Source organism: Rana temporaria, chromosome 1 (assembly GCF_905171775.1).
Source record: "Rana temporaria chromosome 1, aRanTem1.1, whole genome shotgun sequence".
Taxonomy (NCBI): Eukaryota; Metazoa; Chordata; class Amphibia; order Anura; family Ranidae; genus Rana; species Rana temporaria.
This window is the reverse complement of record NC_053489.1, coordinates 561,820,125-561,847,762: the sequence shown is the minus strand read 5'-3', so window position 1 is coordinate 561,847,762 and position 27,638 is coordinate 561,820,125. Positions and strand designations below refer to the sequence as shown.

General features: G+C 43.8%; 1 protein-coding gene across 1 annotated transcript in view; it reads left to right on the top strand.

Annotated features, from left to right (window-relative positions):
- The window catches only part of LOC120921611 (EF-hand calcium-binding domain-containing protein 6-like), a 164,748-nt gene that overhangs the window by 44,905 nt on the left and 92,205 nt on the right, over positions 1-27,638 (top strand). Inside the window, exons 7-10 of the mRNA XM_040334121.1 lie at positions 4,612-4,749; positions 6,791-6,891; positions 11,515-11,657; positions 19,374-19,570. Coding sequence (XP_040190055.1) covers positions 4,612-4,749; positions 6,791-6,891; positions 11,515-11,657; positions 19,374-19,570 — 579 coding nt within the window. The remainder of the gene's footprint in view (positions 1-4,611; positions 4,750-6,790; positions 6,892-11,514; positions 11,658-19,373; positions 19,571-27,638) is intronic.

Here is a 27,638-nt window from a genome sequence, read left to right as displayed (position 1 = left end):
GTTCCAGAGGATGGGAGAGGCTCTGAAGAAGTCCTGGAGATGAGCATGGGAGGAGAAGACAAGGGAGCTTGAGAGCAGATCTTGAGAACAGACGAGGTTAGGGATGCAGCTGGGGCAGAGTTGTGAATGACTCTGTATGTTGTTAATATTTTTAAATGAATTTGGTGGGCAATCAGAAGCCGGTGTAGGGATTGGCAGAGAGGGGTAGCAGACACTGAGGCCGCGTACACACGGTCGTTCCAAACCGATGAGAATGGTCCGACGGGCCATTTCCATCGGTTCACCGCTGAAGTAGCCTGATGGTCTGATGTGCGTACACACCATCGTTCCAAAAACCGATCGGATCAGAACGCGGTGACGTCAAATACACAACGTGCTGAATAAAACAAAGTTCAATGCTTTTAAGCATGTGTCGACTTGATTCTGAGCATGCGCGAGTTTTGAACCGATGCTTTTCTGTACTAACCCTCGGTTTGGACCGATCAGGCAGCGGTCCATCGGTTCGATTTTGAAGCATGTTTTAAAATTTTGGACCGAAGGAAAACAGACCGATAGGCCATGCACACGGTCGGTTTGGACCGATGAAACTGAACCTCGGTCCATTTTCATCGGTTTTGTCCGACCGTGTGTACGCGGCCCAGCGGTTGGTAAGGTAGATGAGTTTGGCGGCAGCATTCATGAAGAGGAGATAGCCTATGGCAGATGATGGCAAACCTTGGCACCTCAGAACTACTTTTCCCATGATTCTCATGCACTCTGCAGTGTAGTTAAGCATTATGGGAAATGTAGTTCCAAAACATCTGGGGTGCCAAGGTTCGCCATCACTGGCCTATGGAGTGGTAGGCCTATGAGAAGAGAGTTGCAAAAGTCAAGACGAGAAACAAGGGCATGAATGAGTAGCTTGGTGATTTTATTAGGTAAAAAAGGGTGAATTTTAAAGATGTTACGGAGGTGAAGGGCAGGGAGAAATATTATCAGCTTGGTTTTAGAGAGATTTTGTTTAAGGAAGTGGTGCAACATCCACGTTGAAATGTCAGTTAGTAAATGAATAATGTGAGAGGAGACTGAAGGGGTGAAGTGGGGAGTAGAGAGATAGATTTGGGTGCCATTGGTGTAGAGGTGATATTGGAAGCTGTGAGAGGTTATCAAGTGACCAAGGGAGGAGATGTTGATAGAGATGAGAAGGGGTCAAAGAGCAGAGCCTTGGGGGATCGCTACAGAAATAGGAAATGGAGAGGAGGAGACAGAGTTGTAGGTAGCACTGAAGGAGCGCTGTAATAGGTTGGGAATCTTGGAGGCCAAGGTGGTGGAGTTTATTGAGAAGGAGTGGGTGGCCAGCAGTATCAAAGGCTACAGAGAGCTCTAGCATTAAGAGCAGAGCTTTTTTTCTCAGAAAATAGGTGCAGGAACTCAACCACGACCCGTTCAGATTTCACAAACAGTAGGAGGGTCTTAAAGGGGCATTAAATACAAGAATTGCATTACATACAGAGTGCAGAGTTCAGGGGGTTACAAAGCTGTCACTTGTAAACAAAGAAACCAGACTTCTGTGTTTACAAGTGATTGTGGTGAGCAGGCACCAAAGGGTCTGAGCCAAAGGTGGTGGAACTGAGTTCCCCCAAGTTCCCCCTGAAAAAAAGCCCTGATTAAGAGTATTGAGTAGTGGCCATTTGTTTTAGCAGTTAGGCTACTTTCACACTGAGGCGTTTTTTAGGCGCTAAATGGCTAAAAATAGCGCCTGTAAAGCACCCGAAAAAAAGCCTCCCCTGCAGTCACAGTGTGAGAGCCAGAGTCCTTTAACACCGGAGAGGTGCATTTACAGGACATTAGAAAGTCCTGCAAGCAGCATCTTACGAGCGATGTTCCTCCATCACCACCGCCATTGGAATCAATGGGCACCGCTGCAAAGCGGGCGCTTTTAACCCTTTATTTGGCCGCTAGCGGGGGTTAAAAGCTGCGCTGCTAAAATTAGTGCGCTTTGCCACTAACGCCCCAGTGTGAAAGTAGCATTAGTAAATCATTTGTGAGTTTTAGTAGGGCAGTTTCTGTGGAGTGTTGGGAGTGAAAGCCAGACTGTAGGGGTTCAAGAAGGTTGTTTTCAGTGAGGTACGAGCTCAGACGGTTGTAGAATAAGATTTCTAAGGGGCAGATCCACAAAAGAATTACGCGGGCGTATCTCTTGATACGCCGCGTAATTTCAAATTTTGCACGTCATATCTTTGTCTTGTATCTACAAAACAAGATACGACGGCATCTCAGATCGATCCGACAGGCGTACGTCTTAGTACGTCGTTGGATCTAAGATGCAATTTTTCGGCGCCGCTAGGTGGCGTTTCCGTCGAATTCCGCATCGAGTATGCAAATTAGCTAGTTAAGGCGATCCACGAACGTACGTCCGGCTGGCGCATTTTTTACGTCGTTTGCATTCGACTTTTTCCGGCGTATAGTTAAAGCTACTATTATGAGGCGTACTCAATGTTAAGTATGGCTGTCGTTCCCGCCTCGCATTTTGAATTTTTTACGTCGTTTGCGTAAGTCGTTCGCGAATAGTGATTTGCGTAGAATGACGTCACCGTCTTAAACATTGGCTTGTTCCGGTTTAATTTCAAGCATGCGCACTGGGATACCCCCACGGACGGCGCATGCGCAGTTAAAAAAAAACGTTGTTTACGTCGGGTCACAACGTAGTTACATAAAACACGCCCCCATCACAGAGATTTGAATGCCGCGCCATTACGCCGCCAAAGATACACTACGCCGCTGTAACTTACGGCGCAAATTCTTTGTGGATTTGAAAAAAAGTTACGGCGGCGTAGTGTATCTTAGATACGCTGCGCCCGGCGGAGAGAAGCGCCGAGGTACGTGGATCTGCCCCTAAATGTTTAGAGTGCATTTTTCCTGTAAGGGAAGTTCTATTGGTATGCATAGATATGAGCTCATGACCTCATTCACATGGCCTGTTTGTGATTATCTGCAGGAGACCCAGCAAGGGTTCACTATTGCAATGGGAGGCTGACAGCTTCTGCAGCTATTTTATGCTGATTGCATGTAATTGCTTTTGCAGACTGTCTGCATCCAGGGTCGATCATTGGTGAAAAATTACCACATGCGGTTGGCCGTCAATCGCTGCAGGAGCTGTCTGCCTCCCATTGCCTTCCATGGGGCTTCCTGTAGCTAATCGCAGGGAATCCCCACTGAGTTTCCACAGCTATTTACAAACTAGCTACATTTTCAAGTGTAAGGCCCCTTTTACATTGGGGTGGGGGGGCGTCGGAGGTAAAGCGCCGCTATTAGTGCTGGCAGGGTGTGAACTCACCCTTCCTAATGCGCTCCTGCCCATTGTAATCAATGGGCAGCACCGCCGTACCGCCTGCAAAATGCGGCTGTAGCGGGGCTTTGCAGGCGGTTTTAACCCTTTTTCAGCCGCTAGCGGGGGTTAAAAGCACCCCACTAGCGGCTGAAATGTGCTGCAAATCCGATGGTAAAGCGCAGCTAAAAATAGCGGCGTTTTTCCGCCGACGCTCGGGGCGGCTCGGTGTGAAAGGGCTCTTACCATTGGGGCTTTCACACTAGAGAGACAGCAGCGGCTGTTTCAGGTCGCTTTGCAGGTACTATTTTTTGCGTTATAGCGCCTGCAAAGCGACCCAGTGTGAAAGGGGTCTTAATGAAGCCTATAACTGGGTTGAACTGAAATTGCATAGACTGGGCAAAGCTCATCCTATATATGGGAGGGGATGGGATGGGATGATGTATCATTTCTATAGCTATAACAAGCTTCTCTCCAATACTTAAATTGTAATAATCTTGGTCCCTACAAGCTTCTGATGCTTGCGCTATTACCCTTTGTAACAAAACTTCTGCTTTATGTTTGTTTTCCAACCTATTGATGGGTAGGCCTCTCAATCAGTGCAGCATCTCTTAATTGGCAGAAACTTAGAACACAGTAGAAAGACTTCACTGCTCAGGGTGTTATTTCTCACATACAGCTAGAAATCACTGCTGGATGTAACTGTTATAAATCACATAATCAAATGTTTTAGCTGAATTTATACAACTGCTTAACATTAATGGGGTTGTAAAGGTACAATTTTTTTTACCTAAATAGCTTCCTTTACCTTAGTGCAGTCCTCCTTCACTTACCTCATCCTTCCATTTTGCTTTTAAATGTCCTTATTTCTTCTGGGAAATCCTCACTTCCTGTTCCTCTGTCTGTAACTCACCACCGTAATGCGAGGCTTTCTCTCTGGTGTGGAGTGTCGTGCTCGCCCCTCCCTTAGACTACAGGAGAGTCAGGACGCTCTCTACGTTGCAGATAGAGAAAGGAGCTGTGTGTTAGTGGGCGTCCTGACTCTCCTGTAGTCCAAGGGAGGGGGCGAGCACGACACTCCACACCAGGGAGAAAGCCTTGCATTAAGGTGTGTAGTTACAGACAGAAGAACAGGAAGTGAGGATTTTTTTGAAGAAATAAAGACATTTAAAAGCAAAATGGAAGGATGAGGTAAGTGAAGGAGGACTGCACTAAGGTAGAGGAAGCTATTTAGGGGGAAAAAAATGTACCTTTACAACCTCTTTAACAGCTGACAAAATACTGTGATTTCTTCCTAAAACCAGGTTTGCAGAACTTTCTGAGCTGATAGCTGAGAAGAAAATAGATGGAACAGCAAGATTCTTACCTCCGGAATTCCGAGACTTATTGACACAACTTGACTTCCACCTGGACGATGCAGAGTTCAACAAACTTTTTAAAAGGTTTTATAGATTTTTTTTTATAGTTTATTGAAACTTTCACTGTATCTATGTTTTTTTCAAATGTATCTTTCTGTTGATATATGCCAAACTTATGTTATAGATGTGTGTATTATATGGTTTGTGATAGAAATGTGTGCTTTTTTAATGGGAACATCTAAACATTTTTAGCGATTTACAGGTTTTTGTTATTTTTTTAAGTGTTTTTGCAGCTTTTTACAAGCTTTTTTAACCGCTTCCTGACCGTCGCATGCCGATATACATTGGCAGAATGGCACAGGCAGGCAAATGGGCATCCCTGTACGTCCCTTTGAATTTGCCACCTAGTGGGCATGCCTTGGGAGTGTGCCCATGAGTAACGCAAATTTAATCTTCATTGGCGGCCCGCCATTGCGGTCAGGAGAGGCAGAACGAGGAGATGCCTATGTAAACAAAGCATTTTCACTGTTCTGCCTAGTGACATAACAGGGATCTACTGCTCCCTGTCATCGGGAGCAGTGATCTCTGTCATGCTGTAGTGAGCCCATCCCCCCACAGTTAGAATCACTCCCTAGGACACACTTAACACCTTGATCGCCCCCTAATGTTTAACCCCTTCCCTATATCTGCTGCGTAAGATCATCTAAGGCAGGGGTCTCCAAACTTTCTAAGCAAAGGTCCAGTTTACTGTCCTTCAGGCTTTAGGGGGCCAGACTTTGGCCAGTGGGAGTAGAAATGCCCTGACATCAGTTCCCAACATTGGTTTTAATGGGAGCAATAGTGCCCCAGTGTTGATATCAATGGAAGAATAGTGGCCCATTGTTGGTATCAATGGAAGAAGAGTGCCCCATTGATGGTGTCAGTAGGGGGAATAGTGCCCCATCATTGGTGTTGGTTGGTGAAACAGTGCCCCAAGGGCCAGATAAAGGCAAGCAAAGGGCTGCAGTTTGGAGACCACTGATCTAAGGCACTGCTGTCTCTGACTGCTCATGAGATTTATAGCAAAATTTGCTGATGCCACTACTGTGCTGCTAACTATTACCCTTGCTGGTTAGGAAGCTGTAGCTGAAGATATGCAGTGCAAGAAATGTCCTGCTTTTGCGTTATTCACTCTGTAATCATGGTTTCTTATCCTCTTATACTGCTTCTTTATCATTTCCCCCTCTAATCAGCAGTTCAGAGGTCATCAAGCGGGTGGGTTTTCAAACACCAAAAAGCAAAGCCCGCTCCTTTCCCAAAATGGCCACCTACACATAAAGACAGTGTGGAAATAGGAATGTTAAATCACTAATAGGAATAGGATGAGCTGTAGGAAGACTACAAGCAATATTGGTGACTACTGACAAGTTCTTTTTTTTTTTCCTTGGGGCACAGCTACACACTTCATGTTCTCTTTAACAGAAGAATCATTCACAAATGGTAGAATAATAATCAAAGGTTTGCAGTTTTCACATTGTAGCAAGGAAAATAGATCATATCTGTACTAGGGTATATAAAATATCAGATCTGTTAGGCCGCGTACACACGATCAGTCCATCCGATGAGAACGGTCCGAAGGACCGTTGTCATTGGTTAACCGATGAAGCTGACTGATGGTCTGATGTGCCTACACACCATAGGTTAAATAACCGATCGTGTCAGAACGCGGTGACGTAATACACAACGATGTGCTGAAAAAAATTAAGTTCAATGCTTCCATGCATGCGTCGACTTGATTCTGAGCATGCGTGGGTTTTTAACCGATGCTTTTGCATACTAACGATCGGTTTTAACCTATCGGTTAGGCGTCCATCGGTTCAATTTTAAAGCAAGTTCCTATTTTTTTGACCGAAGGTTAAATAACCGATGGGGCCCACACACGATCGGTTTGGACCGATGAAAACGGTCCATCAGACCATTCTCATCGGATGGACCGATCGTGTGTATGCGGCCTAACTGATAATGGATTTACATTTGAGTATAGAAACACTCTCTGTGCACTGAAAATAATGAATTGCACATATTTTAATCAGTAGTATTTGTATGTTATTTTGATCTACTTATCACCCAGCTTTTATTCTGTTAGGTACGATGTGGATGGCACTGGTGTGATTAAAGGGGACCAAATGCTGAAAAGACTTGGGAATGAAATCCAAAATCAGTCTTCTAGGCATGTAACTACAAAAGGTAACAGAAGAACAAGGGCTGAATGTGTTTAAAGGAAATATAATGTGTAGCGCTGCCCCCTCAGGATTGTTTTGGGATCGGCGTATTAAGTTACCTCTATGTGTTGTCCAGGGGTGAAGGTAGTGAGTAGAGCAGTAATTGAATGTCCAGTCTGTAGATGAGGTTTTCTGAATGCTTTATTTCTTAGTCCAACACGACCAACATCAACTTGAGGTAGACAGAAAAGGTTGATGAAATAAAAGAACTCTGCGGTATCAGACCTTGGATAAGAAAAAGCAGTCCTGCTACAGCTGTAACAATATGTCGCCACTCTAGCCAGAGTGGGCGAAGTGCCCCCGGACGTCTGTCAGCCGGAGCGTCACTTTAGGTTGCTGGGAGGAACAAGTCTCCGCCACCGACTTGGCTCTGATTAGATTAGGATGCCAGATGAAACCTCTGCCACAGGCTCAATGCTGACAATATGAACAGCAGAGCGAATCCTCCCAATAGATCACGTCAGGGTCACCGGTTGACAGTGCAAGTGTACCTGTCAATGTCTGGTCACCAGATCCCCGATGGTTCGTTCAAGCCCTTTTGGATAACCTGCCTCTGGGTTTTCCTCAAGCCGATCCCCCACCGAACAGCATACAGCCTGGGATCTCAGTAGAATTGGGGACCCAGTAAGTCACTGGGGCCCCTTTGTGGCATTAGTTGCTCCAGGCCAGGAGGGCCCAGAGTCAGGAACTCCGCGTTGCGTGCGACCCCAGGCCAGGTAGACCATAGTGGTGGGGCCCGCGATGTGCGTACACCCTAAAGGTGGGTGCCGCACCTGGAACCAGGAACCCGCGAAGAACCCAGAACAACGGCCTCCGCCACAAAAATACCCCCTCCCAGCATGCACAGCGAGGCCCAACTCCTCTCATTGGCTGCTGGGAAGAAGCGGCTGCGCCTGGATCCCTCTGGCGCCATCTGTCGTCCAGAGATGAGAGCATATCTCTGGACGCACAGACTGACCCACAGGACAATCCAGGATTTGGCGACAGCCAAATTTACAATTTAGAATGAGAGCAACTTACCTTTCTCATTCTCCCACTAACTTTAGCGTAGTGCCCTAACTGAAAGTAAAGGGGGCGCTACAAATGTATTATTATTTTTTCCATGTTCAGTTTGTATTGATAAAATTACATGGGGGCAGCTGCATTTGCTCATTGTACACACTATCTCACAAAAGTGAGTACATCCCTCACATTTTTGTAAATATTTTATTATATCTTTTCATGTGACAACACTGAAGCAATGACACTTTGCTACAATGTAAAGTAGTGAGTGTACAGCTTGTATAACAGTGTAAATTTTCTGTCCCCTCAAAATAACTCGAGACACAGCTATTAATGTCTACACCGCTGACAACAAAAGTGAGTACACCCCTAGGTAAAAATGTCCAAATTAGGCCCAAAGTGTCAATGTTTTGTGTGGCCACCATTATTTTCCAGCACTGACCCAGGGCCGATCCTAGGCAGGGTGCACAGGGTGCTTTGCACCCAGGCGCCTGCAGAGGTGGGGGCGCTGAAGTGGCAGAGTTCTCCCCTACCTCCTTCTCTCCTTGTTTGTGTACCATGTCTGCAGTCTCTAACCGTCTCCTGTATCATGTCTGCAGTCTCTGACCATCTCCTGTATCATGTCTGCAGTCTCTGACCGCCTCCTGTATCATGTCTGCAATCTGTGATCGTCTCCTGTATCATGTCTGCAGTCTCTGACCGTCTCCTGTATCATGTCTGCAGTCTCTGACCGTCTCCTGTATCATGTCTGCAATCTGTGATCGTCTCCTGTATCATGTCTGCAGTCTCTGACCGTCTCCTGTATCATGTCTGCAGTCTCTGACCGTCTCCTGTATCGTGTCTACAGTCTCTGACCGTCTCCTGTATCATGTTTGCAATCTGTGACTGTCTCCTGTATCATGTCTGCAGTCTCTGACCGTCTCCTGTATCATGTCTGCAGTCTTTGACCGTCTCCTGTATCATGTCTGCAGTCTCTGACCATCTCCTGTATCATGTCTGTAGTATGTCTGAGGGCTCTTTCTAACAGACTCTATAACAGAAGCCCTCTCTGTGTCCATCAGAGAGGCCCCCCTCCAGGTCCCAATAAAGTATTCTGCTTCTCTTCCTGTATATTGTTTATTGTTAAGAGATCATGTAAGGATCACAGGTTAATAAAGTCTTCGTGGGGGAGCATTTCTGTGGTTGAGTCATTGCCATTGTAAAAGGGGAAGAGTTAGTAAAACGACAACGCCCATGTGAGGGCCCCAGAAATATTTCTGCACCCAGGCGCCTGTGACCCTAGGATCGGCCCTGCACTGACCTAACCCTCTTGGGCATGGAGTTCACCAGAGCTTCTCAGGTTGCTCTGTACTAGAACTCCTGCAGGTATAAACTCCAGGTGGGATTTGGATTTGTTTCTAAAATAAGATAAAACAAATAATATAAAGTATTGATTGCACTGGATGTATTATATCTGCTGCTTCATCCCTATTGTTTTTATTAAAGGGGTTGTAAAGATTTTTTTTTTTTTTTTAAATAACAAACATGTTATACTTATCTCCACTGTGCAGCTCGTTTTGCACAGAGTGGCCCCGATCCACGTCTTCTGGGGTCCCTCGGCGGCTGTCTCTTGTCCTCCCTGCAAGAACTCCACACATTCATGCGAGCTCCCTCACATTGTGTGGAGTCCTTGCGGGTGCGCTCCCGTGATACAGCGAGCGGACATAGCCGCTCACTGTATCACTCGGGCCCCGCCACTCGGCGCGCCGTGTCATTGGATGTGATTGACAGCAGCGCCAGCCAATGGCTGCGCTGCTTTCAATCCATCCGCTCTAGCCAATCAACGGCCATGCTGAGCGGCGAAGAGGATGTCGGGGCCGAGCGCGGGACTTTCAAGGGGTCAGGTAAGTATAACGGGGGGCCGTAGGGGCCGGTATAGTCAGAAGTTTTTTCACCTTAATGCATAGAATGCATGAAGATGATTTTTTTTTTACCTTTATTGGAATGCTTTATTTTTGTTGTAGGGCACAACATCAATCTAGATATCAGCTTGCACAAGCCTATTGTTTTGCATGTTGTCTTTTTGATATGCTGAATCTTTTCATAGTGGTGTAAGCCCACATCCAGTGTCGCTTTTTTCTGTCATCTGCCAGTTTTTGATTTTCTGTTCCAATTATTTTTAATGAAAATTTTACAAAACAAATTCTAAGACAAAAGATTGTTTACATGAGATAGATATTTCTGTATACAAAGTGATGTCTCAAGGTACTAGAAGTACTAGGGGTACTAGAAGTATGGGCAGAATGATATATTCCAACAAATGTACTTGGTACATTTCTTATCTCTAAATACTACAGCATAATAAATGACAAGAAAAACACGTAACAAAAAAAGGTTTGCACGTTCTGGAGTCCCTGTCACTCATTTAGGTTTCATGAGGATGAAGAGCAGTTTTTAATTTTTAATTTAATACTGTATATACTCGAGTATAAGATGACCCGAATATAAGCCGAGGCATCTAATTTTACCACAAAAAAATGGGGAAATGTATTGACTGTAAGTGGAAAAATGGGTCAACAATGCCCATCTGCAGCCTCCCTGTGCCCATATGCAGCCTCCCTGTGCCCATTTTCAGCCTCACTGTGCCCATATGCAGCCTCACTGTGCCCATATGCAGCCTCACTGTGCCCATATGCAGACTCACTGTGCCCATAAGCAGCCTTATTGTGCCCATGTACCTTATCCGCCGTGCCAGTATTGATGAGGAGGGAAGGAAACCTGATTACACTGTACATTGTCCCCTCTGATTCACAGCAGGGCTGTGTGTATAGGAAGTTTGCGCCGTCCACACCGTCCGCACCGTCCACTGTAACAAAACCCCGCCTCCTCATTGTCACGAGCGGACGAGGAGAAGGCGGGACGACGTGTACAGCGCAAACTTCCTATAAACACAGCCCTGCTGTGAATCAGAGGGGACAATGTAGAGCGTAATCAGGTCTTGTTCCCTCCTCATCAAGACTTACACGGCGGGAGAGGAGAACCTGACTTGAGTATAAGCCGAGGGGGGCTTTTTCAGGACAAGAAAAGGTGCTGAAAAACTCGGCTTATACTCGAGTATATACGGTAATTGTTTTATTGATACTGCTTTTCCTCATATGAGGCATGTAGTATAAATGTTCTGTCATTCATTTTGTGAATATGCTGTGAACAAGGCCGCAAAGCTAAAACGCGTCAGCTGTTTTCTATCTTAACCTTTATGTAGCAAATAAAGATATTCATGGGATTCTGGAGTTGCCGGCTACATTTTCCTTGCAGCAGGGCAAATAGTCACCTAATTCCTTGTGTCACTCCCTCACTGTCCAGATGAGCAAGCCATTGCTGGTGAGTAGCATTCTGAAGCGTCTCCGTCAAAACAGAGCAAAGGTTCACTTATCCAGACAGCAAGGGAGTGTGGAACCAGGAAAGTTTTTTGCATTGTGATCCTGTCGCAGTTGAGTTGTCAGCAGCAACAGAAATGCTATGGTTATATGGTTACATGGTCCTTATTCAAAAGCTTAACCAAATAAATGTCCTTGTTAAGTGTATTTCTTATTCTGTCTCTCTGTAGAGTCGATGAGAGAAATGTCACAAGCAGAGCTGGAAAGGAAGGCCTCGCTCAACATTGAGAGATGGTTGAAGGATAAATTCAGAGAGGGGTTCCGGACCATGAAGGGAGAATTTGAGAAGTGTGACCCTCATAGAATTGGCAAGGTAGGCCAAATGGAAAGTGAAAACAATATGTAATGGCTACATCTTTTTTTAACACAAATTACTTTCATGTAGCTGATCCAACGAGGCAACCATTCTGGTTTTCATGAGCCCTAAAAGCATTTATTTTCCTGATGCTTCACTCATGGATGTGAACAGGGCTGTCTTAATGAGAGGGCACACCTGGGCACTGCCCAGGGGCCCCAACTGCATGGGGGGGGCCTGCACTTTCCCACCAAGCAGCTGGTCCTTGAGCCCACGCTGCCCCGGAATTGGGGTCCCCATGATGGCACTGAGAGATAGATACACAGGGGAGGCAGTCTGCCTCCTACCTACTTGATGTCTGTTTACCTGCGCTGTCATCATTGTAGGGGCCCCAGAGCATTACTTTTCCCAGGGGCCCATAATGCTATTAAGACAGCTCTGTATGTGAACCGGAAGGCATGACTCATCACATGTGGTGAACTTGCCCAAAAGTCTGGAGATTCTGGATTAGAATATACACTATATTGCCAAAAGTATTGGAACGCCTACCTATACACGCACATGAACTTTAATGGCATCCCAGTCTTAGTCCGTTAATATTGTGTTGGCCCACACTTTGCAGCTATAACAGCTTCAACTTTTCTTGGAAGGCTGTCCACAAGGTTTAGGAATGTGTCTATGGGAATATTTGATCATTTATCCAGAAGTGCATTTGTGAGGTCAGACAGTGATGTTTGAGGAGAAGGCCTGGCTGACCATAAAGGTCCATAAAGACCTGGATGAGCGAGTTTGGGGTAGAGGAACTTGACTGGCCTGCACAGAGTCCTGACCTCAATCCAATAAAACAGCGTTGGGATTAATTGGAGCGGAGACTGCGAGCCAGGCCTTCATGGCCAACATCAGTGCCTGACCTCACAAATGCTCTTCTGGAAGAATGACCAAACATTCCCATAGACACTCCTAAACCTTGTGACCAACCTTCCCAAAAGAGTTGAAGCTGTTATAGCTGCAAAGGGTGTGCCAACTCAATATTGAACAGACTGAGACTGGGATGCCATTAAAGTTCATGTGCGTGTAAAGGCAGGTGTCCCAATACTTTTGGCAATATAGTGTATAATTGTATATTCTTTCTTACCCAAATAAACCTGATAAACAGGATTAGCAGAGAGCTGCCCGGACCCTCCAGGAGGCAAATTTCCTTAATTTTTTTAGCAGCCAGAATTGCCATAGCCAGATAATGGCCGACATCATCCATTTATTTTGAACTGGTGAAAGCTAAACTCTGTTGGATAATGATCATTAAAACATATTCAACTTATATTCTTTACATATTTTAAACATGTCAAGTAAATATAAATATTGTTTGCTCAACCATTTACGTGTGTTATACCTAAAAATCTGAGGCCTCGTACAGACGAGGGGATCTCCGCTGGAAACGGACCGTTTCCAGCGGAGATTCCTCCTCCGGATTTTGATCCGATGGCTTGTACACACCATCGGATCAAAATCCGCGCGGAAAACATCCGCGGTGACGTGTCGCGCCGTCGCCGCTACGATGACGCGGCGACGTGCGCGACACTGGAAGGTAAGTACTTCCACGCATGCGTCGAATCATTACGACGCATGCGAGGGAGGGGAGCGGACGGATTGATCCGGTGAGTCTGTACAGACGACCGGATCAATCCGCTGGACATGATTCAAGCGGATAGATTTCTTAGCATGCTAAGAAATTTCTAGCCGCTTGAAATCGATCGGCCGGACGAATCTCCGCGGATAAATATCCGCTAGGCCGTACAGATGACCGGATTTGTCCGCTGGAACTGATCCGCGGATCAATCCCAGCGGATAGATCCGGTCGTGTGTACGAGGCCTAATTGTTACTATGATGTTAATTAGCAAAGTGCTATTATTTTTTTTGTGAAATTAAAGAGGTGGAGCACCCCCAATAGACTTAATTCAGCCCCCTTGAAGATTTATGAACCTCATTTATTAACCTTGAGCACCACTCAAAGTGCCAGTTGTCGCCCTCCAGTGATCCACTATATGAAGGGTGCTGGCGTTTTGTGGTGCTCATCCAAGCCCAGTGTATTCTATGAGATAGAGCAGTGGTTCTCAACCTGTCTAGTGCCGTGACCCCTTGATAAAATTTCCCAAGTTGTGAGGACCCCTAACGGTAAAATTATTTTCCTATCGTGGGTTTTTGGCATCCAAGGCAAGACAAGTAATTTGCGCCCCCAACCCACGGACATTTAGCGCTCCCTGAGTCCCTTCCACTCGTACAATATTAAAAACCCTTATAGTACATTTTAGGATGTACCACTCTTTTTCTTTGTTCTCCTTTCTTTTACTTTTATCTCTCTCTGTCCTAATTTCTTGTTTGTTATCCCCGTCCCTCTCTAGACGTCTTTCTTGTTCTTTCTCTTATTCTTTCTCTCCCTTTTTCTTTGTTTCTCCCCCTCTTTTCCTCTCCCTCCCATGTATTCTCTATTTTTATTCCTTCTCTTACTCCCTGGTGGGGAGTATGGAATCAGTGGCAAGGCTGGCGGGGTGTTGTGATCAGTGGCAGTGCTGGAGGGGAGTGCCTCTCCCAGTCCCAGGTCATGCCCCTGATGTAGTTCACCCCACCCACGAGGCTTGTTCAAGCCCCGTGGGCAGATTGAAATTAGTCAGAAGAGTGACTTGGGGGTAGATTAGGCTGAGGCTGCTTTTTATCTAAATTTATACACAGGCTGATTGGTGTGCAGTGGCGTGGGATACCTCATAGTATACCCCTTGAAGATTTATTATATTTAGTTTGGTCCACATTTTTTTGAGTTGACATGTCACATGGCACATGGCTGACATAGAACAAATGTAATTAATATATGAATATATGAGCACAATAATTATAATAAGTCCCTTGTTATAATTTTACAATAGAGAATTTACACCAATATAGTAATAATGCAGAATCAGAATTTTTTTTCGTCATCATGACTTTTATCATGAAAAGCAAAAGTAAAAGAAAATCCCAAATTGTGGGTCGTCCCTAGAGCTATAATAAAGGGAAATCTTCCAATAGGGACACTGCCTCTGGTGACTTGGGGGCCCCTATGGATTCGAGTTTACTTCTCACTTCCTGTTTTGGTTATGGGACAAAAAGTGAATGTAAGAGTCGGTTTACACTGGGGCGACTTGGGATCCGACTTGAGGTCGCCTCAAGTCGTCCCAAGTCGAGCTGTAGAGAAAAACAATGTAAGTGAATGGGAGCGGTGTTAATACACACTACTCAAGTCGCTCCGACTTCAGAAGAGGTTCCTGTACTACTTCAATCCGACTTGTAGGCGATTTGTACCCATTGATTTCAATGTAAGTCGCCTCCAATCTGATCCAAGTCTGATCACTGTCTTAACTGAAGCGACTTTCCAGGAAGATAACATACATTTCTCAGGCAAACCTCTCCCTCCCCTAGAGCTGATTGTTGTTTGATTGGCCACTGGAAAGTCTCCTGTCCTCGAGACGACTTCAAGTCGTGTTGTAAATCGCCCCAGATCGCCCTGTGGTTCATGCTGAAGTGGTGTCGGAGTCGCCTCTGAAAGTCGCGCTGGAAGTCGTGTCGCCCTAGTGTGAACTGACTCTAAATCTCCCCAATGGGACACAGGTGGCAAAAAAAATAAAAAATAATCTGACAGGGGTTATAACCCTCCCTTATTCTATCCAAGATCCATGGCTGACATAGAACAAATGTAATTAATATATAAATATATGAGCACAATAATTATAAAAAGTCCCTTGCTATCATTTCACAATAGAGCATTTCCACCAATATACAGTGTAGTAATAATGCAGAATCTGAATTTTTTTTTTTTTTTTTTTTCTTTTCAAATGTTTTTTTATTGTATTTTTCAAAGATACACAATAAAGCACAAATAAGAGTCATAACAATACAACAGTTTCTTAGTCATACTATGTGTTCAACAGTGTGCCTGGGTAGGCTTCAAATTATCATTTTACTAAACAGTAACCATATAGGGCCTTAGTCCAGTTGGATAGTGGTCAGATGCTTAAACAAGTAACTAGCAATCCCTGTTTACCCCAACGGGATCATGCTGTAAACAAGGGATTATGGCTCATTATCTTATATTATTTAATAAAATCAAAATTAACATAAAGGGGTATCAAGGGAAGGAGGGGAGGGGAAGGTGAGTAGGAAGTTATCTTTTACATCCGGTCTAGTTTAGGAGTGTAGTCGTTCAGGAACACACTTAATAATTATTAAAATTCTTCAGAAAATTTGAGGCCCTAGGATGAGTAATCCATTCATTCCAATTTTTAATGATTTTACTTATGGTTCCTTTCCTATGTGCTAACATTAGCTCATAGTGAGCCTGAGTATTGAGTCTCTGGACAACATCAGATAAGTTAGGTGCTATGGTAGATTTCCATAGTTTTGTTATGGTGAGTCTCGCTGCTGTAAGGAAGTTGGCAACTATAGTTCTAAATTGAGGAGGATAGACATCTAGATTTAAACCTAGTAGGGCTAATTCAGGTGTGAGTATTTTTAGATTACCAGTGAAGGATGCGATAAAGGAGGATACATTATTCCAGAAGCTAGATAAGGTTTTACAATCCCAGAGGGTATGTAACAAATTGCCAGTGTGGGATTCACATCTCCAGCATATGGGGGAGGAGCTAGGGAATATTTTGGATAGTCTGTAAGGGGTCAAATACCAGCGGTTTAGTATTTTCTGGGCGTTCTCCCAATGTTCTACACATGCAGAAGAAGAACTGTTAATATGGATGGCTTTTTGCCATTCTTCCCACGTAAAAGTTTGTGATAGATCCTTCTCCCATTTAATCATATTTAAAGTTTTGGTTTGAATTGGAAAAGATGAAAGTAGTTTATATATATGGGATATGCCTCTCTTCCCACTTATTTTATAGGAAGTGAAGAATTCCCACAGCGCCCTAGGGAGTTCCACACTTTTCTTTGGGTCAAAGTTTTTATTGAACGGTTTGGCTATGAGTTTATTCGTTATTTTATGTATGTCATCGGGTGATAGCTGATCAAAAAAATTGATTCCCTGTTTGGACCAGGGTGTGGTAGTAATTCTTACTTTACAGTAATCGATTACTCCTAGTGGTATTGGCATTAGGACTGGGTTACATGTCGGCTGTAATTTTGTTAGAGCAAACTTCCAGGCTGCCAGAGTAGCTCTAATTGTTAGGAAGTTGGGTGTATTAATTTTTGGTAGAGCATAGCAGGCCATGGAAAGGGAAAATAGATCCTTCCCTTTAGACACTTCTCGTTCAATGTTCAACCATAATTTATCATTTGAATATCTGAACCAGTATCTCATTTGATCAAGGAGTGAGGCGAAGTAATATAGGCGTAAATCTGGGAGGTTTAGGCCTCCTTTAGCTTTAACCAATGACATAGTAGATAAAGCAATTCTAGGTTTCTTTCCCAACCAGACCAAGTTGCTCAATTTCGAGTTAATTTGTGTGAAAAATTTAGTCGGTAATGGGATGGGGAGGGAGCGGAAGTAATATAGAATTTTTGGTAACGTCTTCATTTTAAAGGCTGCTATTCTTCCAATCCAAGATAGTTGTGTCTTTTTAATAGACTGTGTATCTTGAGTGATTTGAGTTAATAAGGAGGGATAATTTGCTTCATACAGTTTATTAGGTGGGTAAGTAAGTTGAATCCCAAGATAGGTAATGGAGGGGTTGTCCCAATTGTAGCTAGATTGTTGTTTTAGTTTAACAACTAGGTCTGGCGGGATGTTCATAGGTAGTACAAAACATTTACTATGATTAATCTTATAATAAGAGACTGATCCAAATTTATCTAGGATAGCGGTTACCTCTTCTAGTAGTGTGTCGGTAGCAGATAAAGTTAAAAGAACGTCGTCCGCGAATAATCCCAATTTATGTTCTATTTGACCGACCTTGATTCCTACGATATTGGGGTTAGATCTGAGAGATATCGCCAGTGGTTCAATTGCTAATGAGAATATAATGGGTGATAAGGGGCATCCCTGTCTAGTACCGTTTGAGAGACTAAACTGTTTAGATATACTTCCCGATGTAAATACCCTAGCAGATGGTGTAGTATAGAGAGACATTATGGCTTCAAAAATAAATCCTGTGAGACCAAATTTCTTAAGGGTTTCCGCTACATATCCCCAGTGCACTCTGTCGAATGCCTTCTCCGCATCCAGTCCGAGAAGCAGAGAAGGCATCCGACCGCGCTCTACATGGCTAAGTAGATTAATCATCCGTCTGGTGCTATCCGGGCCTTGACGTCCCTTCACGAATCCAACTTGATCTGGTTCAATCAGATAAGGAGTAATTTCTAATAGTCGATTAGCTAGAACCTTAGCAAAAATTTTTAAATCAGAATTAAGTAGCGAGATAGGTCTATAATTAGTTGGAGAAGTCGGGTCTTTCCCTTGCTTTGGTATTGTGATGACAATTGCTTCAAGCATTTCCTTAGGGAATGAGCGGGTGTTGACAGCTTGATTAAACAATCTGGTCAAGTATGGAGAAAGCATATTTTCAAATGCCTTAAAGTATTCACTAGATAGGCCATCTGCACCGGGCGCTTTATTTAGTGGTAACATTGAGATTACTTTTTTTATTTCATTTACTGTTATAGGATCATTTAATTTTTCTAATGTAGCGGAATCTACTGTAGGGATGTTAAGTTTATCAAGAAATTGGGTTATATCTTTTAGGGTTGGTTGGGTGACAGTATGATCTTTTTTTAGATTATATAGGCCCTCATAGTATTCTGCAAACGCATCAGCTATACTCTGTGGGTTATACAATACTTTTCCTGACTTGTGGTGAACAATTTCATGGATTTTCTGTTTGTTCTGTCTAATACGTAGTTGCATGGCAAGTAACTTACCCGCTTTATTTCCTTGGGAGTAGTGGTTTAGTTTTAGTTTTTTGAGGTATTTTTCATGATCAGAGATCAAAGTCGCTCTAAGCTCGTGTCTGGCTTCATTAAGTTGTTGGAGGAGGAGGATGTGTTTGGGGGCTAGCTTGTGTTCCTTCTCTAATTTGTCTATTTTCACTAATAGATTATTTACCTCCTGTGACCGCCTTTTTTTTTCCCTAGACGTCAATTGTATCAGCATTCCTCTGGAGAAAGCTTTGTGGGCACACCATATACTAGAGATAGAGACTTCGTCGTTGTCATTAAATTTAAAATATTCTTCTAGTCTTTCCTTCATCTCTGCCAGAGCTCCTCTATGTGACAAAATATATGTATTGTTCCTCCAAAGAACATGCTTCGAATTTTGTTGGGCTAGATCAATAATTAAAGAGATTGGAGCATGGTCAGACCATGTTATGTTATGTATATGGGCATCTGTGGTTTTCTGGAGGAGAGCTCTGTCAGTGATGAAGAAGTCGATCCTAGAATAGGATTTATGGACATTTGAATAAAACGTAAAGTCCTTTTCTGAATTTTTTGTTAGAGGCTCTTATACAATGAGATATGTTCTGGTGGTATATGAATGTCCCCCCAAATGTTCCATAGAGGAGATTGTATTGTCATAAATAATCCATTCACTGCATGGTATGACTGTGGGGGGGGGGGGGGGAGAGAATTAAGAGGAAACTCTAAAAAAGTTAAAGAACATCACTGTGTGTATAGAGTATGGAGTTTGTAAGTGGAATTGGTAAATCAGTCGCGCAAAAGGTCTGCGGGAAAATTAATGTGACGCCTTTGTCTTTGTAAAGGTTGAAAAGGAGGATTTCCTCACGGTTTTGGAGAAGTTCGACTTAAAACTTAAAGAGGAGCACTTTAGCCTTTTCCTGGCAAGATGTGGCCTAGAGAACTCTCTGTCAGGCATCAGTTATATGGACTTTCTTAGGAATTTTCAAGACCGCAGTGAAAAAGGGATCACGCACAAGATACTCTCCGACCCGAAACACAGGTCAGGGATGAAAAATCAACTGTACAAGAAATGTTGAGAGCATTTTCAAGATTGTATCAGTCTATATAAGTTGATGGCAATATATTTATTTAATTTTAATCTTTTTTTTAAATGTTAATAAAACTATTACCCTTACATACAGATTAGCCCACTAGGTGGTGAGAAAGACTATTTTACTAACCTACTGACAAAACTAAAGGCAAAACCTTTTTTTTTAGTTTTGGATAGAGCGGAGATGGATTACAACACCTGTCAGGTTTTTACTCCTGTCTGTGATCCCATTAGGGAGATTCATCCTCTGGCTTTTGATGTTAACAGTAAAGAGGACAAATAGAATGTAAAAGAAAATCCCACATTTTGGGTTGTCCCTAGAGCTGCAATAAAAGGAAATCTTCCAATAGGGACACTGCCCCTGGTGACCTATGGATTCCCTTAAAGGGGTGGTTCCCCTAAAAATAAACTTTTAACATTGCATTTCCCACATTAATGACAATTAGAATCGGCTGGTTTTATAAAAAAAAAACGTCCGTAAGTACCGTTTGCTATATGCGTTCTCACCGCCACTTCCGGGTACGATGGTGGGGATGGGCGTTCCTAATTGATGGACAGGCATCCGACTGACGCATACATCGCGTCACGAGATGCCGAAAGAAGCCGAACGTCGGTGCGCGTGCGCCGTATAGAGCCGCACCGACGTTCGGCTTTTTTCGGCATCTCGTGACGCGATGTATGCGTCGGTCGGAGAAAGAAGCCGAACGTCGGTGCGCGTGCGCCGTATAGAGCCGCACCGACGTTCGGCTTTTTTCGCCATCTCGTGACGCGATGTATGCGTTGGTCGGATGCCTGTTCATCAATTAGGAACGCCCATCCCCACCATCGTACCCGGAAGTGGCGGTGAGAACGCATATAGCAAACGGTACTTACGGACGTTTTTTTTTAATAAAACCAGCCGATTCTAATTGTCATTAAAGGGTCACTAAAGGAATTTTTTTTTTTAGCTAAATAGCTTCCTTTACCTTGCTGCAGTCCTGGTTTCATGTGCTCATTGTTCGTTTTTGCTTTGATGTTGCTGTAAATCCTCTCTGTTCTGGACACTTCCTGGTTGCCTTTTTCCTGATAACCACAGTACTGGGAGATTTCTCACGGTGGTCACTAATCAAGGAGCTGTGTGTAAAACGAAACTGGATTGGTGCTGAGGAGTTTTAGACAAAGTATCACTGCTCTCTATTGGCTGACTGCCCTCTAGTGGCTCTCTGTACATCAGAGAACCAGCAAACAACAGCAAAAACGAAACTACACTGCAGGCACATTATATGATTGTTTTTTTATCTATTTTTAATCATTTTTAAAAGGAATCAGTTAACTATTATGTCTCTATGCCCTGTAAACAGTCATTTCAGCTAAAAAAATTTTTTCCTTTAGTGACCCTTTAATGTTGGAAATGCAATGTTAAAAGTTTATTTTTTGGGGAACCTCCACTTTAATTTGCAGCATTTTCTTTCTCACTTTCTGTTTTGGTTATGGAACAGAAATTGAAGGTAAATCTCCCCAGGTTTTTTTTTTCTAATCATACTTACTTGGTGGATGCAGCATCAGACTGATGCTGCATCTGTCCCCCGGCGTCTCTTCACTGAGAACCGAGCCGCGGAACACCGCCAATGGCTCGGTTCTCACTCCCCCCCGAGCAGATCGATGAATACTTATTTACAATTTTCTTTATTTAGAAGGGAGTCCTTGCTTTGGACACTCTCCCTGTTATTTCAGTGTGTGTCATAGGTATTAAGATATAGCATTTTTAGGGTGTTATCCCCTCTTCCTTGACACAGCACTCTTGACTCGCCTTGGGGGCGGGCTCTGTACTGGCGCTGCACTTTATTTATTTTTTTCATTACAATTTATCCTTTTGTTGTGTTGGCTGCCTATTTTTCAATTTTTGTTACTGTAGGATTAGCGCAATATATTCACTTTTTACGCTTCATTAAAAAGGTGTGGTATACATGGGCAAGGCAAGGGAGGGTGGAGTTCAGCGGTGGAGCCGGGTGGGGGGCGGCAAAATAAGGTTTCGCCTAGGGTGTAAAAAATCCTTGCACCAGCCCTGTGACTGTGCCCCTGCGTTGTCACCTGAACCTCTAGCGGAGACTACAAGGGTCTGTGCCCACACACGCACTGCACGGGCGTGGTCCACCACTGTCACTATAAGTAGACCCATCCAAAGCTAATGTGGGAGCCAATGAATGTAGATAAGAAGTGGCTGAAACAGGCTGTAGGAGATCAATAGCACTAATATGAAAAAATAAAAGAGGTTACCATTTTATGGAAACATGCAATTGTTTACGATACTCAGTATATTAGCAAACTAAATGTCAGATCTACTTTACCTGGACTGCATCACCACATGATCCTGTGTTGTGAAAAAATAGGAAGAACAGCATACAGTATGAGGCTGAATTCACAAAACGAACACACCATGATAAAGATGCTTAATTTTAAAACTGGCATTTATTTTTATTTGAGTCCAATTAATGTGGCAGAGTTATAAAGCACAATTAATGTGATTACTCCAGCGCTACTGCTATCAACAGTGTCTAATGTACAAATAAACTGTATTGGGAACTTTTCATATTTATATGTGTTCCCACACAAAGTAATGACTAATAAGAAAAATTTGGTGCTCCATATTAATATTCTATATGTCACAACATGTGAACAAATGCACAATTTTCTATATACAACTCAATCAGTGCAAACCGCAAAAATTATTACAAAAGAATACATAAATTATATATAGCATTCTGCCAGCATTTTTAATCACCATAAGTGTCCTTTATATAACAAAAGTCCACATATGTCTGTGTCTCAAAATCCTACTAAAAACAAGTTCCAAAGTGAAATTTCCACATTAGCTCCGTCTCTACCGCGTGCATAAATAATGCAATGGGGTTTATTTACTAAAGGTAACTCCACTTTGCACTACAAGTGCACTTGGAAGTACAGTCGCTGTAGATCTGAGGGGCTGATGCAAGGAAAATAAGTGCACTTGCAGTGCAAAGTGGGTTTGCCTTTAGTAAATTAACCCCAATGTGTCCCCATGGCAATCCAGAATTAAAAAATATACTTACATTTTAAAAAAGTGAATGGGTCTTTAAACTGGATAATACAGCCGCAAATAGGTACTCGGCGGCATCTGCGGCACTAGGCACCTCCCCCGCGTTACGTCTCCGCCCTTGTGACTTCCCCTAGGAGCGCCTTATTATTCATTTTTCGTAGTTATAAAGCATGACATTCACCAAACATTCACTGCACCCGAACCTTTCTGGTGCATGTGTTGTGGGACAGTAAATGTTTGGTTAAAGCAGTGTTTCTCAATTCCAGTCCTCAGGCCCCCCCAACAGGTCAGGTTTTCAGGATTTCCATTATTTTGCACAGGTGATTTGATCAGTTTTACTGCCTTAGTAATCACCACAGCCTTTTCATCTGAGGGAAATCCTGAAAACCTGACCTGTTGGGGGGGCCTGAGGACTGGAATTGAGAAACACTGGGTTAAAGTCACATTTACTGCTTTGTAAGTATTCCCCAAGCTTTGTGAATTGAGCTTATGATGTCTATGGGCCAGATTCTCAAAAGAGTTACGCCGGTGTATCTACAGATACACCGGCGTAATTCGAAATTCCCGCCGGCGTATCATTGTTTTGTATTCGCAAAACAAGATACGCCGGAATTAGGCTAGGATCCGACTGGTGTAAGTCACTTACACCGTTGGATCCTAAATGCAATACAACGCTGACCGCTAGGTGGCGTTTACGTTCAGGTCTCATTTGACTATGCAAATGAGCCTGATACGCCGATTCCCGAACGAATTTGCATTGCGTAGTCGTCGCGTACGTCGTTTCCGTAAGCGTAAGGTTACCCCTGCTATATGAGGGGTACCTTACGCCAGTCCGCCGTATGCCATGTTAAGTATGGCGTTGGGTCCGCGTCGTCTTTTCCCGTCGGGTACGCCGTTTTACTAAGTCGTTCTTGAATACGACTTTACGTCAATAGAAAACAATAAGTGCAGCGCTAAAGTTGATATTGAGTGGAAAAATGTTGCCAAAATCACATATCATTGGAAGTGAGAACAACAGAGGACTGTGAGGAATGTGAATGGGAATTCACTCAGCATGGGGGCAATGCTTGTAATGAGTCCATGTGTGTATAACAGGTGAATGGAAACACCGACCAGGTGCAATGAACAATGAAAAGTTCAATGAACAAATGGAAACAGTTCATAGGTATGCTTCCCAGTGGAAGGATAAAACACTTCAAACGTAATGCTGGTTCAGATAAAGAAAGTAGCAGTCATGGCTTGTCTGTAACAATCTTCAGAAAATCATAAAGAGGGTGGATACTCTTACCAGCTACGGTGGACTTGCATGTTAGTACTAACATCAAGTCGGATACAGCATGGTGGTCACAGCGGACCCTGGGCTCTGTACGGATGGATCTGTGGGATGGTCTCTCCAACTGGAACGATGGAACCGATCTTGTCAGATACCTCTCTCAGGAACAGAAACCCAAATGGACAGGGCTGATGACTCATGGATCAACACAGCATGTGTGGAAAGGAAAAAAAAAAAAAAAAAAAAAATGCTCCAATGGTGCAGGTCAAAAAAAAACCGTGAAGGCTTTATTTGTAAAGAAATTGAACAATAAAATCACGTGAATAGTTATAAAAGGCAGTATGGGGTACTAAGCATGGGTAACATGCTTAGTACCCCATACTGCCTTTTATAACTATTCACGTGATTTTATTGTTCAATTTTTTTACAAATAAAGCCTTCACGGTTTTTTTTGACCTGCACCATTGGAGCATTTTTTTTTTTTCCTTTCCACACATGCTGTGTTGATCCATGAGTCATCAGCCCTGTCCATTTGGGTTTCTGTTCCTGAGAGAGGTATCTGACAAGATCGGTTCCATCGTTCCAGTTGGAGAGACCATCCCACAGATCCATCCGTACAGAGCCCAGGGTCCGCTGTGACCACCATGCTGTATCCGACTTGATGTTAGTACTAACATGCAAGTCCACCGTAGCTGGTAAGAGTATCCACCCTCTTTATGATTTTCTGAAGATTGTTACAGACAAGCCATGACTGCTACTTTCTTTATCTGAACCAGCATTACGTTTGAAGTGTTTTATCCTTCCACTGGGAAGCATACCTATGAACTGTTTCCATTTGTTCATTGAACTTTTCATTGTTCATTGCACCTGGTCGGTGTTTCCATTCACCTGTTATACACACATGGACTCATTACAAGCATTGCCCCCATGCTGAGTGAATTCCCATTCACATTCCTCACAGTCCTCTGTTGTTCTCACTTCCAATGATATGTGATTTTGGCAACATTTTTCCACTCAATATCAACTTTAGCGCTGCACTTATTGTTTTCTGTTTATACTTGACTTTGTTTGTTTGTGTGCTGGCTGCTACATGGTCTAAATTTCTCTAACTAGCGCAATTTTTTTCCCCACATTTTTTTAGACTTTACGTCAATGACACACACGTCGGCGTCATTGGCGTTTTCCGTTGTGAGCTGGAGCATGCGCACTGGGCTATTTTTCAGCCCGGCGCATGCGCAGTTCAATCGGCGCGGGGGCGCGCTTAATTTGAATACAAGCCGCCCCCTTTGAATTACGCGGCCATACGCCGGGCCATTTACACTACGCCGCCGCAAATTACAGAGCAAGTGCTTGAGGAATACGGCACTTGCTCCAGTAAGTTGCGGTGGCGTAGTGTAAATGGCTTACGCTACGCCAACGCCGATTCTACGAGAATCTGGCCCACTCTCTATACAGATCAATGCACTAGTTTGGTCATAGATTACATATGGATCCGATTCCCCCATCCACACATGCAAGGTGGATAGAGGAATCCTCCCCACTGGGACATTGTATTCTGACAGTGGGACCTCTCTGCTGTCAGAATACACTGATCAGCGGCTGCAGCATACTGAAAGGCCTCGTACACACGACCGAGAATCTCGTCGTAAAAGAAACATTGTTTTCCTCAACGAGTTTCTTGTCAGGCTTGTCGAAAATCTTGTAAAGCTTTCTTTGCGTACACACTGTCAAGACAAAATCTTGTCGTTCTCAAACGCGGTGACGTACAACACATACAACGGCACTATAAGGGGGAAGTTTGATTCCACTGGCGCCACCCTTGGGGCTGCTTTTACTAATCTCATGTTACTGCGTGTTAAGTAAAAGTTTGGTGAGAGACGATTTGCGCTTTTCAGTCTGTTACAGCGTGACGAATGTGCTCTCTCCATTCCGAACGCTACTTTTACCAAAGGTGCGCTCCCGTCTCATACTTTATTCTGAGCATGCGCGGGTTTCTAAGCATACACACAAACGTGTTTCTCGTCATAAACCAGCCCGATGAGAAACACGATGAGGAAATTGAGACTCCCGATGAGAAAAAAAGAGAACTTGTTCTCTTTTTTTCTCATCGAGATCCACAACAGTTTTCTCAACGAAAAACATACACACGACCGTTTTCTTTGGCAAAAAAGCTCTGCCACCAAGTTTCTTGATGGATTTTGTCGAGGAAAACGGTCGTGTGTACGAGGCCATAGAGAAGAGTTTTCCAACCACCCCAATTGACAGAAACCAGGCGGGAGATTGACTTCTGTTGAGCAGGAACGGCCAGACCTGGATTGATATTCAGCTGAACTATCGGTGGCCGGCTTAAATATTTAAAGTGTATTTAAAGCCAGATAGTTTGTCTAGACTGGTAAGGGGGTCTAAACCTATCTCCGGTTTTTATTATCGTCTTCCCCCACCCTTGGAGTTGCACTTTATGTGTCCTGGTAACCACTGTCATTGGGACTGAAAGTGAAGGAAAATCTAGAACAGGAATACAGGGGAAAAATTTGAATGGGAGCTCTTGTTCCTGTGATAAGGCTGTCTGCTGTCGTGTCAGCTACACTGATATACACTGACAAATATAGAAGAATCCCCACCCCCAACACTTACCTGACACCACCACTCTCAATGAAGCACTGTCCCCGCTCTCCCTTTTTGCATTCATGGGCTTTACTGAGAGCCATTGGCTCTTGCTGCTGTCAGTCAAATACAGTGATGAGGGGGAAGGGCTGAGCCACACTGTGTGTGTCTATAGACATAAACAGCCCAGGTCAGGATAGAGCCTGCACAAGTGACCCTATAGAAAGCAGCTTGCTATGGGAGCACTCAGAGAAGAACTGGAGCCTGGAGCACCAGTGGGGGGACCCAGAAGAGGAGGTTTGGGGCTGCAATGTGCAATACTATTGCACGGAGCAGGTAAGTATGACATGTGTGTTATTTTAATAAAAAAAAAGTTAGCATTACAGTCCTTTTAACCACTTAAGGACCGCCGCCTTACTAAATACGTTGACAGAATGGCACGGGCAGGCAAATGGGCGTACCTGTATGTCCCTTTAAATCTGCCACCCAGCGGGCGCACATGCGCCGCCAGGGGGGCGCGTGCCTGCCGCGTGCCTCCTGAGTGCGGCCGTGGGTCCCGGGAACTCGATGTTGCCGTGCGGCCCATGATTGCGTTCGGTAAGCGCAGAACAACAAACAAGGCATTCCCCTATTCTGCCTAGTGACACTGTCACTGAGCCACGCCTCCTAACAGTAAGAATCACTCCCTAGGAAACACTTATCCCCTGCAGCATCACCTAGTGGTTAACCCCTTCACTGCCAGTATAATTTTTACAGTAATCAGTGCATTTTTATAGCACTGATCGCTGTAATCGCAAGTTACCTGGCTGACAGGACAACGTGATTACAGTGACAGTGCATTTTTTTCGGTGTATTAGTGTCACTGGTCCCCAAAAAGTGTCACTTAGTGTCAGATTCGTCTGCCGCAATGTTCGCTGATCGCTGCCTAGTACAAAAAAAACTAAAAAAAATTCCATATATCTATCCCATAGTTTGTAGACGCAATAACTTTTTTGCAAACCAATCAATATACGCTTATTGGTATTTTTTGACCAAAAATATGTAGCCGAATTCATACTGACCTAAATTTTTTGAAGAGATTTTTT